Here is a 12,724-nt window from a genome sequence, read left to right as displayed (position 1 = left end):
TATATATGTATGTGTATGTGTATGTATATATGTACGTATGTGTGTGTGTATGTATATATATATATATATGTATATATATATGTATATGTATATATATATATATATATATTAGTTAAATTTTTACTTAATTTTAATTTCATTTTATATTACAGTACAGTATATAAGCCACATTAATGGTAGACACCTACAGTACTAACAACATTGAACAATGGAAAAAATATTTCTTGTCTCACCTTGTGCCGATACACTACCAATTTGCAAAAAAAAAAAAAAAAAAAAAAAAAAAAAAAAACAACTTTTGTACCAATCTAATACAACACCCCGTATGCCATAATACCTCATTTTGTCAATAAGTAATTTGTGATCAATCGTATCGAATGCTTTTGATAAGTTTAAAAATACACCTATAATAAATGATTTGTTTTCAATAGCTGACGTTATTTTTTTCTATGGTTTGTAATAGGGCGTGAATTGTAGAGTGTTGTTGCCGAAAACCATATTGAGAACTGTTTATTATGTGATATTTGTTAAGAAAGCAAATAGTCTGATCATAGACCACTCTTTCGAATATTTTTGAAAGACAGGGTAAGATTGATATGGGTCGAAAATTATCAATGTTATGTTTATCGCCACTTTTGAATACGGGTATAGATTTCGCAATTTTTAATTCATCAGGGAAACAACCGGTTGTAAGTGAAACGTTTATCATGTGTGTAATAGGCTTAGTAAAGTAAATATAATTATGTTTATTGTAATTAGCGCTTATGTCATCGTGCCCTTGTGCTTTATTTGTCCCAAGTTTATTAATATATATGATTATTTCTTCTTCGATTGTAGGCCTAAAAAACATTGAATTAAGATTAAGTTACCCGTCAAATATGACGTTGGATTAGGCCTATTTTTCTGATTATCTTGTTCTAGATTATCAGCTAATTTTTTCTCAACGTTAACAAAAAAAGTATTAAATGCTTCAGATTTTGCATTTGGGATTGTGTATGTCTTTGATTTATCAGTGACGTCAGTCGGTATGTTAGGATTTTTGCTTCTTCCAAGAAGTTGATTAATGGCCTTCCATGTTTCTTTTCAGATTATTTTTATTTTTTTCGAATTTATTATTAAAATATTCTTTTTTCTTTTTCTAATTATATTAGTAAGTACGTTTCTATATCTGGTGTATTTAATTTTATTTTTATTCGATGATTTTTTTTAGATATTTACTATATAACTTGTTTTTAGTCTGGATTGCCTTGGCAATCGATTCGGTGACCCAAGGAGATTGTAATTTATTGACTATAAGTTTCACTTTTTTTTTTAGGGGAAAGCATTAATTAATCAATGTTTGTAACGGTTAACAGCTGATCAAGATTATCTCCTGATAGGAAAACAGTCGTATCATCAGCAAAAGACACAGTTTTAAGTACCTGTACATTACTAACCAAATGAATATTATTAACATAAATTAGAAACAGCAATAAGCCTAAAACTGACCCTTGATGGTACGCCACATGTTATGCTTTGATTTGATTTGATTAATAATTATGAGTTCACAGTGAAATTGTTTCCTAGATCTTAAGTAACTGGAGAACCAATGTAAAGCAATACCTCTGAATCCATAATAATGAAACTTCTTAAGCAAAATATCATGATCAATAACATCAAAGGCCTTACAAAGATCCATAAACACAATGATTAAGAATTTATCAAATGCCGTCGTAATGTTGGAGATAAGATTCATAATGGCATCAGATATATACACGAAACCCAAATTGATGGTCGTTGAGGATAGTGTATTTATCTAAGAATAAGCATATTTTGGAATACATAATTTTTTTCAAGAATTTTGGAAAAGATTGGTAAGATAGATAAGGGTCGATAATCTATAAAAGGATCATGTGTACCTTTTTTAAAAATGGCAAAACCCTGGCAATTTTCAGATTATCTGGTACGATACCTTTTACAAACGACTGATTAACAAAAAAAGTCAGTGGTTTTAAAATGGATAATGCTGAGCCGTTGACCACTTTTGACGTTATGTTATCAAAACCTGAACATTTGTTGGGATCTAGTTTTCGTATAACATCATGAACATAAAATCTTTCGATTATGAACATCTTGTTCTACAACAGATGTTAAAAAGAAAGAGTGACAATGGTTGCCAGTCAAGTAGTCAGATGGCGCAATTTGAACAGTACGCGGAGCAATTGATTTTACAACTTCCGGACCCACGTTTACAAAATAATGGTTGAAAAAATCAGCAATATTCTGACTACCAGTTACATGTGAATTATTATAATAGAAGGTATCTGGGATAGCAAGTTGGCTCCCTTGAGGCCTTAACCTTTTGTTTGTTCAAATTTAATAATGTAAAACTGTTTTTTTTTTGTTTTGTTTTTTTTTTTTTTTTTTTTTGCAATTCTACACAGATTAATAAATACGTTTCTAAACAAGTATAAATTATTTTATTAGTCATGTTAGGGTTCTTTAGGTACAGTACCTTTTATATAACACATGCTTCCACTGGCTCGATTTTACCAAGCTAGGGCTCATTCAGGGTTGTTTACTCCTTTTGGTTCTACGAGACTTATTTCTAATACATACCTGTATATGCTTATCATGTACAATTCTATAAATATTATAAAAACAGTTATAAGCATAATTTGGATCACTTTTTTTTGGTAGACCACAGACCAGTCTACTACAGTTAATTCTTCATTAAAAGCATTCAGGGTTTGTTCATTAACTACATATTTAGTTTTATGATGTATGTCATTGCTCGTATTTAATTCAACAGGACAACCGATGTGGAATATCGGAAGATGATCAGATATGTCAGTTATTAGAACACCTGATACCTTTAGAATATTGTCGTCAATTACAATAGTAAATATGTAATCGATGAAATTGGCAGAGTTTTCAGAAATATGTGTATGTTTAGATATCAATGGATAAAAAGTGTTTGACATAATATTTTCAATAAATTCACAGTTGGGTTTTGGCAATTATGATTTAGTACGTTAATGTTATAATTACCCATTATAAAGCACTTTTTATTTTCATCGTTTATCTTTATTATAGTTTCTTCAATAGCAGATGTAAAATGATGTACATTTAAGCCAGGTGCTCTATAAATAATACCTAAGATTACATTTTTACTAGTTTCATTTACGATTTCAGAGGGATTCACAAGCATAAAACATCAATGATGGAGATTAGACCTTGCGATGGAGTTTAGATTCTTATGTACGTAGAAACATATACTGCCGTGATTCGGAAGAACGCATTATAAGACAAAATCATAGTTTTAAGATATTGAGCAAAACGCGTTTCTTGTTAGCCTTTTGTTATGGAAATGAATTATATTGATTTTTTTTTTGTGTAAATGTACTAACTACACAACAGAAAAAACATACTGAGGTACTTTCTTTTTTATATATTTTTTTCTATAACCCAGTCAAAATGGACATAATGCGCTTTTCCAAATTAAAACAAAAGCCAATGAAGCATGAAAAATCTGATGTTAGGCATTATATTCAGTTTTGCCAGCAGAATGCATGCATTATTCTTACTTAAGGACTAATGAAAAATAACATATTAAAGTGAATTTTTACCAGGACTTTAGAGGTTTAAATTCCATTATGTTTAAATAACTTCTTAAGTTTCTTAAGGGTTTTTGTTTATATTATTTAGCAACATTATCGCATTCACTCTCATAAAATATTTACAAAATGTGTCTGATCTGATTTAGTAAATGTTGTATTTCACCTAAAATATGGTATGGTACATTTAAAATTTAAATTAAATACTATCATTAACCACTACAGAAAGAACAAGCAACAACACTGTTAGTAAGTTTTTACAACATAAAATAATCAGTTTATTTAAATTCACTATAAAGAATATACGCCTTTCAATTTATTAAACAAAAAATAAAATACTTCTAAACACACTTCTTCAGGCCCATTTATGAATTTCTGTTTCCATATATATAAGGATGTGTACTCATTTCAATATAGCTTAATATTTTTAATGTAAATTTAGCATAGGTATTATATCTAAATTCCAAGCCTTGGCTTAATTGGAAAGTCATTTTTAAGTTTGATATGTATGTATTTTATTTTTTATTTGTTGAATGGTCTTGCTTATAATAATAATTAATATTACAGACTAAAATGTATATTATGGCCACAATTTGGTCATGGTCATATTGCAACTTATTCTTTAAAAGATGAAGAACAACGCATTATTCTTTTATTAATTGTACTCTGATTTAAAAAAAAAACTTGGTATTATACCCTATTATGCCCTTCTACCAGCTAGGGAACTAATTAAATATTCATCATTGTATTCTGTGATTGGTTGATTGCTCACTCTTCAATGCTTAGTGGATATAATGCCCTCTTCCGGATTTTTTTGCTTTGGTGGATGGATATAATGCGTAACTCTCATATTAATTTCATATTTATAAACATTTTTTGGGGTATATGATCAATTCACATGATAGATTACATTCATAGGATGTCCCTAAGCCAAAAATCTCAAAATTCTCAAAAAATGGATATAATGCGTTTTTCCGAATCACGGCAGTATACCACCTCCACTTCGATCAATTCTGTCTTTAGAATGAACAGTATAATTACTAATATGGAGAGTTATAATAATAATAATAATAATATTTATTCGGCGGAGTAAAAAGTATACATACAATATTCTTGCCAGGAGTAAGTAATAGGCATAAGCCCAAACAGTAAACTGATCTTACTCCATCATCAAAAACAAATACAATGACAATACAATATAAATATATACAAAAAAGTAATTTCAAAATAAATTGATTTTAACTATAAAAAAATGAAAAACAGAGATAAATTATAGTTATTATTAGTATTAATATTTTGAGATCAAGTGTTTTGTGAGCTGGGCTTTAAAGTCCGAAATGGATGTACATTGTTTAATTTCATTAGGAAGTTGTTCCCATAATCTAGGGAAAATAACAAAAGATGAATTTAAAAATGTATTAGTCTTGGCTTTCCAATGTATTAATCGCCCTTCACACCTTTCACTTGATCTCACAAGATTATTAAACGACAATGGACATTGTCCATGCATTATTTTAAAACCTAAATAAATAAATAAATAAATAAGGTATGAGATGGTATTTGTTCTGCAAAGTTATTAAATTCTTCCGTACCCTTGTATTTACAGTTGCCCAATGTATTGGAATGCTCATGTAGAGAATTTCGTGTTGGGTCTAATTGATTATCATATTTAGTACCCTTGATCAATTACATTTACAAAATAAAGATAACCCACCTAGAATACAAACAATATGTTAAACAATACCATCTCTGCATAAGTTGTGTATTATTCTATTATTTTTACCGCAATTGATTTGTTCAAAATCTGGTAATCAACCAATCCATTAATCTGTGAATTTGATTGATTATGGATAAGAATGGCCAGTTAAATTTGTATAATGCATCCTATCTTATTATGTGTAGTTACGGCATGAGTGGATAAAAAAATGTATGGTAACAGAACTACTGACAGAAAGGGCTATATGGCAAAATGAAGGGAGGCATCGGACCTTGGATGATGATAACGGATTCGGTGGTAAAATGCCGTTTTGCAACAGACCTAGGTCTCAAAAGGCAATGTTGCAAAATGTCGGGTGGCAACTTGGATAATAACTTGTTATTGTAGTGAAGAGTAAGACGTTTTCTTACCGTAACATGCTCCATCAGTGATCTTGACGTCATCTAAAGCAATATCACCTGTAAAACTACTTCCTACTATTCCTTCAAACACTATCTGGTAGGCACTGTTTGTTTCAACTGAAATTTGTCCATGTCGCCAGAGATTTCCTTGATAAATGTTTTGTTTAAGAGATATTGTCGTTATATCTCTTTGTAGTTTATTTTATTTATTTCGTTTGTAGTTTTAGAAATATTTTCATTAAGAATTTACAATTTCATTTTGGAAATTTAAATACATGTCAGCTTTTTAATACCTTGTAATGTTCCGTAGGTGTGGTCATACCCAGGGCCAGTACCAGATGTTGGTGTTGGTCCAGATGTTCTTATCCAATCAAAATCATCTGATTCATCTTGTACAAAGTAACAAATGTATGGCTCTTCGAAATCACATTTGGCCTGGGCTAAAAGAATACACAAGAAATAATAATTAACTGAATAATAGCGCATTGGCCAAAGTACATAACTTGTAACTTTGTTAGAAAAAATCTTCTAGACTTTCGATACTGGCAGTATTTGACAATAAGTTCCCTATTCCTATCACATATTTGTAGAATTCGGTAAATATATTTAATAAAAAAATATCACCTACTTTTCAAAATTCACTTGCGTGAAGTCAAAATGGCATCCATACCACAGTTTCATAATATAAATGGTAAACTACCAACATTTAAACTTACTAGATAATAATATTTCATTACTTTACTAGCTTCTTAAAAATTGTTTTATAGGTTTCTTGTTTCGAATTTTCTTTCTTTTGACACCAAAATAACTTTTACCATTTTAATTGCTCTTTCTTTGTTATTCTACTCCATTTTTATAGTACATAGCCAAAGTGTTTGATGTCAATCGACCGTGTCATTAGATAGTGTAAGATTACTTGCGTAAAGTTGAAATAGTTGAATAATAAGTCCCCTATGCAAATGTTATCTATCTTATTTTTTCTTAAAATATCATCAATAAAATAAATAGGTCAAGAATAGATATGCGAACTTAAATTAATCACTGATGTTAACATCTATCTTAACGAACATTTGCTGAGTGTTTTTGCTGTAATTTTAGTTCTGCTTTACTAATATAGCACAGCAATGGATATTTAGTCGGTAGTATGCCTATACGTTTTCACAGTATTTTTGTGATAAGTAGTGCTGGTGCACTCCAACACTAAAATTATAGATTTAAGTTATAACGGATAAAACACACGTTAACATTGAACTGAATCTAATACAATACATACTGTACAGTCTATGTGAAAAGTGACCATTTTCTATACATTTTAACCATATTCGGCACACTAGGCTTACTATTAGATTTAGCTCAATAGGTAATACACATTTATCACTGTAAAAACTTACACGTATTGCATGTTGGTCCAACAAAACCAGACATACACTGACAGTCCTCAATTCCGTGATCCGAAACACAGACTCCGCCGTTGAAGCAGTCAATATCGCAAGTTTCTTCAATTAGAAATGAAACATAACTTAAAGAAACACTCGTATTAATTTATAACATCATCTTCATGTGTTGCTGTATTTTAATTCTTTGACTTTACCCCACCTCCAATATGGGAATCGTATCTGGGGGAAGGAACACCTACAAAATTACAAAGGAAACCATTTGGAAACTTCTGAAAACAGCTGCCAGTGTTATAAACTCCTCAAACCCTAGACAGGCATCTGAACCATTATTTAACAAATTAAAAATACTCAATATTTGTGACATTTACAAACTCAATGTCATACGATTTATGTCAAAAGTCAAATGTGACAAATTACGTGTTCGACATATGAACATGTTCTAAATATTTTCTATAAGTATAATAATATTTCCCAAAAATGAAATGCATGTTCCGTTTGCAAGACTGAAGTGGACCCAAATTATGTAATTGTTTTTTGGACAAATTCCCACATGTTTTACGTAAAACTTACAAAGGTCTAAAATTATCTGAAAAAAAAAACTATCTGTTGTCAATGTACTTTGTATATGTAATGTCTACATGAGAGATTGAACATGAATGATATCATTTAACAATTTGATTTGTCATCAATTATGATTATTTGCAATATATTTGTTTTTCACTGTGTTTGATGATTGAATGAATGTATTTCGTATAAGGAATACACACCGACAAAATTGTTTTCTTATGTGTACTCTTTGGTTACTTCTGTTTTTTTGAGAGTATAAATAAATGTTACTAAATTGAATTCAATTTATTTTCCATACGGATTTAGAGAAAGTATAGTGCTGTTTTTGTTTTTAATGGGGTCGGGAGTGATGAAGGTGTATTTTTGATTTGAGGAGATGAGGTAATTTCCCAACAGCAGGCATTCATATTTCTACTGCAATTGCATAGTTTTTCTGGCTTTTGTTGCTTAGCAAGCTGTTTGTTGGTGGCTCTGATTATACTGCCCATGTTTCATGAGCAGCTTTATCTTACTTTGACATTGTCTTTGTTAAACAGCTTATGCAAAATATTGCCGCTATGGATACTTTTTACCAAGATTAGGAATGATTTTTCAATGTTGGTTTTCCATAAACCGACAAATAATGTGTGATACAGGTAGTACAAGATAATTTGTCGGTTTCTTTCCGATTTTGGGATTTTGATTGTGAAAGTTCGTATTGCCTTGTCGAAGATTTTCGCCCTGTCGTATAACTTCCCATAGAAACATCAATCCGGTCGTCTGAATTTTTCTTGGTCCATGTTGAATTGTTACCAAATAATATTGAGTTTTGTGGGTACATAATAATAATTATCTACTTTGTCTTCATGGGTTCTGGTGTTCTTTTGTGCATACTGGATTGCATCTGTTACGGTTTTTTTGTGATAGATGGGTAACATTCTACAGCGTCAAGATAAATGAACATACTATTTTGTGCAGGATGGGTTTAAATCATTTAGTGAAAGCAGTGGTGTTTTTCCATTGGTTCATTTATGCTTTTGCTAGCAGTTTGTGGTTTATCTGGTAGAGGATGTCTTATGAGTACTATGTTTTATTTTGATGGGTTTATGAGTCTACAATTTCGGTTATTTTGAGAGATTTCCTTATAGTCTTTGAGTGTTATGAAAGACTTTTTCATCAATGATTTCCTTTCGGCCTTCGATTTTCAATTTTGTAACAATTGATTTGGCTGAATTCGAGTCAACTGGGCCCCATGTCAACTCATATATATATATATAGGTACAATCTAAACCATCCTTATATTGTATATAAAATAATAAGAAACGAATGCCATATATATGGACTATGGACTATAAATCAGTGTTGTTATTATACAGTATCTTATTATTGTTCATTATCATTAATTTTTATAGTTGCCTCTTTTATCAATATTATTTTAATATTATTTTTATTAATGATATTTTTATTATTGTAAATAAAAAAAGAATAGCAAAAGCAACTTTAATTTTGGCTTTGCGTTTAAACTTCTTTTGGTGATACAGTATTTTCTTAAATATACAGTAAATTGGGGCCGATATAACTTGGAACTGTGTTAATTTTGTAGGTCTTGCTTTTGTTTACCTTCTTGTATGAGACATACTGATGTTGTTGTGTATGAGTGTGTCCTACTCCTCTTTAGTTACTTAGTAGAAGTATGCATTGCTGATGATCTTTATTATCTTTGAGTGTTATGAAAGCCTCTTTTCCAGCAATGGTTTCCATGATTTTAAAGTTATAAGCTTTTGTAGCTTAACATCTGTAAGTGTTTCATTTGGTTGTATAAAAGCTCCTGGGGGATAGATATTACATTCCATTACTTTTACCCCATTATTATTCAGAGATTGCCCTGACTATAAATAAATTTAAATTGGATTACCTCTACAAATTTGTACAAGAATAATTAAAAATAGGGCTTAGAAGACAGGTCGGGGCAAGTAGGATAACGCATTCCAATCACACACTTTAATAAAAACAAAATATTTGATGCTAAATTGAAAAGTGAAAAAAAAAGCTGGAGTGGCGAAATATACGGTTTTAACACACATAGATTCGAGTTATTTGATTGGTTGATTTCGTACCACGTGACATTAGTTATTTTCCCCATTTTATCACTTATCAACATTTTACTCCACCCTGCTTTTCTTCCATTGCACGTTGCCTATGGATACGAAATTACTTCAACCTAATGCAATCTTTTGATTGGTTAAAAAGATGCTGAACTGATTTTTTTCCCAAAGGGTTAAATCGAAAAACGTCACAACACATAACCATAAGCCTACTTCTTGCTGAGCTTGACTTAGTGGTGTGCAATGTATTTGAGATTTTGTTTAATGAAGGAGTTGTTATGGTTTACTGTGAAGTATTTTAATAGCACACTGCATAGAAGATGATCAAATGACAAGGATCTATTTAGGTGTGTTATAAAACAAATCCATTCAACGAGGCGAAGCCTCGTTGAATGTAACAGTCAATCTTGTTTTCCCTCATTGCACTCATAAACATTCATTATTTGTATACTATATGATTATGTGGGCCATGCCAAAAAAACCCCAAAAAACGAGGTAATTGGCAAAATGTTTGGTGGCATCGGACCTTGGATGGTAATGTGAGGTCTGGTAAAAAGCTGGTACATCCCATTGTTTATAGTGGGTTGTACAAATAATTTGTCGATTTCTTTCCGCTTTTGGGATTTTAATTGTGAAAGTTCGTATTCCTTGTCTTTGCTGAAATCCACTGTTGTTGGTAGTAGGGGCGGTCTTATGAAATGATTCTTTGAAATCCGATATGTTAGACATACGTCTGTTAATAAATTCGGGAATTTATTTCAGGATGGATGAAGGAAGGTTAGGTTTGCTGTTGTCGTAGAGATGTTGATTGTTTGGTTTGTTGTAATGCTTGATGTTTCCAATGGAGGGCAGATGGATAAAAAGTTTTCTTCATCTTGTCGCATTGCCTTGTCGAAGCTTAGGAGAGGTGAGGAGGGAACGTGTTTCGTATTTTCGGCCCGTCGTATAACTTCCCGTAGAATCATCAGTCCGGTCGTATCAATATTTCTTGATCCATGTTGAATTGTTACCAAACAATATTGAGTTTTGTGGGTACATAATAATAATTATCTACTTTGTCTTCAGGGGTTCTGGTGTGGTTTTGTGTATACTGGATTGCATCTGTTACGTTTTTTTTTGTGTTATATGGGTAAAATTCTACGGTGTCAAAACAAATGAACGTACTGCTTGACTTGTGCAGGATGGGTGTAAATCATTCAGTGACAGCAGTGGTGTTTTCGCATTGGTTTTCATTTGTGCATTTGCTAGCAGGTTGTGGTTTATCTTATGGTCTTTGAGTACTATGTTTTATTTTGATGGGTTTATGAGTCTACAGTTTGGTTTATTTTGAGAGATTTTCGTATAGTCTTTGGGTGTTATGAAAGCATTTTTCCATCAGTGATTTCCATTCGGCCTTCGATTTTCAATTTTGTAGCAATTGATTTGGCTGAATTTGAGTCAACTCGGCCCGATGTCAACTTAATAAGACACGAATACTATGGACTATGGACTATAAATCAGTATTGTCATTATTATGTTATTATTGTTCATTATCGTTATTACCATTAATTTGTATATTTGCCTCTTTTATCAATATTATTTTAATATTATTTTTATTAATGCTGTTTATATTATTGTAAATAAAAAAGCAATAGCAAAGTCAAGGAAATAAAACACTTTAATTTTGGCTTTGCATTCAAATTTCTTTTGGTGATACAGTATTTCTTAAATATACAGTAAATTGGGGCCAAGTTAACTTGGGGCTGTGTTGTAAATTTCGTGGGTCTTGCATTCTTTTCCCTTCATTATGACATAGTGATGTTGTCGTGTATGAGTGTATCATATTCCTCGGTGGGGTTTCATCTGCTTTGCTGATGATCTTTATGATCTTTGAGTGTTATGAAAACCTCTTTTCCAGCAATGGTTCCCATAATTTTAAAGTTACGACCTATAAGCTTTTCTAGCTTAACATCTGTAAACGTTTCATTTGGTTGTATAAAAGCTCCTGGGGGATAGATATTACATTCCGTTACTTTTACCCAATTATTATTCAGAGATTGCCCTGATTATAGATAAAATTAATTTGTATTACTTCTACAAGGCATGTACAGGAGTAATTAAGAATAGGGCGCAGAAGACAGGTGGGGCAAGTAGAATTACACATTCCAATCACTCACAGTTTAATGGAAAAATATTTGATGGCAAATTTTAAAGTGAAAAAAAAAAGCTGTGGCAAAATTATACGGTTTTAACACACATAAATAGATTCAAGTAATTTGATTTGTGGATTTTGTACCACGTGACATTAGTCCCCATTTCACCACTTATCATGAACATTTTGCTCCACCCTGCATTTCTTCCTTTGCACATTGCCTATGGATACGAAATGACTTCAACCTAATACAATCTTTTGATCGATTAAAAAGACGCAAAACTGATTTTTTTCCCAGAAGGTTAAATCCATGAATTAACGTCACGTCACATATAACCATAAACCTACTTCTTGCTGAGCTTGTCTTAGCGGTGTGCAATGTATTGGAGATTTTGTTTACTGAGGGAGTTGTTATGGTTTACTGTGAAGTATTTTAATAGCGTCGATGATAAATCAAAGACTAGCTCAAATTACCCAAAATGTTTGTGGAATCGGCCGCTTATTTCCGAAGTGCCCGGCTGGATTTGTAGCCTAGGCCTAGGGTGTAATAGCATTAGGCCTAGGGCCTAGGTTTTGCGCGGAGGTAATGTCCAGGCTTGGCCGAACTGATTCGATCAGATGACCTCGCGTGCCTGAGGGTGAGGTGAAATATTGATCTGCGGCCAGTAATGGCCTATAGCCTATTCCCGGAGCAGGCGACAAGCATAACTTATACAGTCTGGGACACGGCTTGGAAGCTGTCTCTTATACACATCTAGATGTGTATAAGAGACAGTCTAAGTTCATATTTATTCTATTATATTTAAATCTACAATAAAATTGATTCATAAT

General features: G+C 31.6%; 1 protein-coding gene across 1 annotated transcript in view; it reads right to left on the bottom strand.

The window, feature by feature from the left end:
- Positions 1-12,724, bottom strand: part of LOC117118135 (MAM and LDL-receptor class A domain-containing protein 1-like) — a gene marked incomplete at its 3' end in the record, with an annotated part of 115,392 nt that overhangs the window by 8,997 nt on the left and 93,671 nt on the right. The window contains 3 exon segments of the mRNA XM_033262642.1: positions 5,724-5,861; positions 6,008-6,154; positions 7,106-7,210. Of these exon segments, the coding sequence (XP_033118533.1) occupies positions 5,724-5,861; positions 6,008-6,154; positions 7,106-7,210 (390 nt within the window).

The sequence above is a fragment of the Anneissia japonica genome, unplaced genomic scaffold, assembly GCF_011630105.1.
Source record: "Anneissia japonica isolate Jap-2015-1 unplaced genomic scaffold, ASM1163010v1 scaffold11779_len1430905_cov172, whole genome shotgun sequence".
NCBI lineage: Eukaryota > Metazoa > Echinodermata > Crinoidea > Comatulida > Comatulidae > Anneissia > Anneissia japonica.
This window is presented reverse-complemented; position numbering and strand designations above follow the sequence as displayed.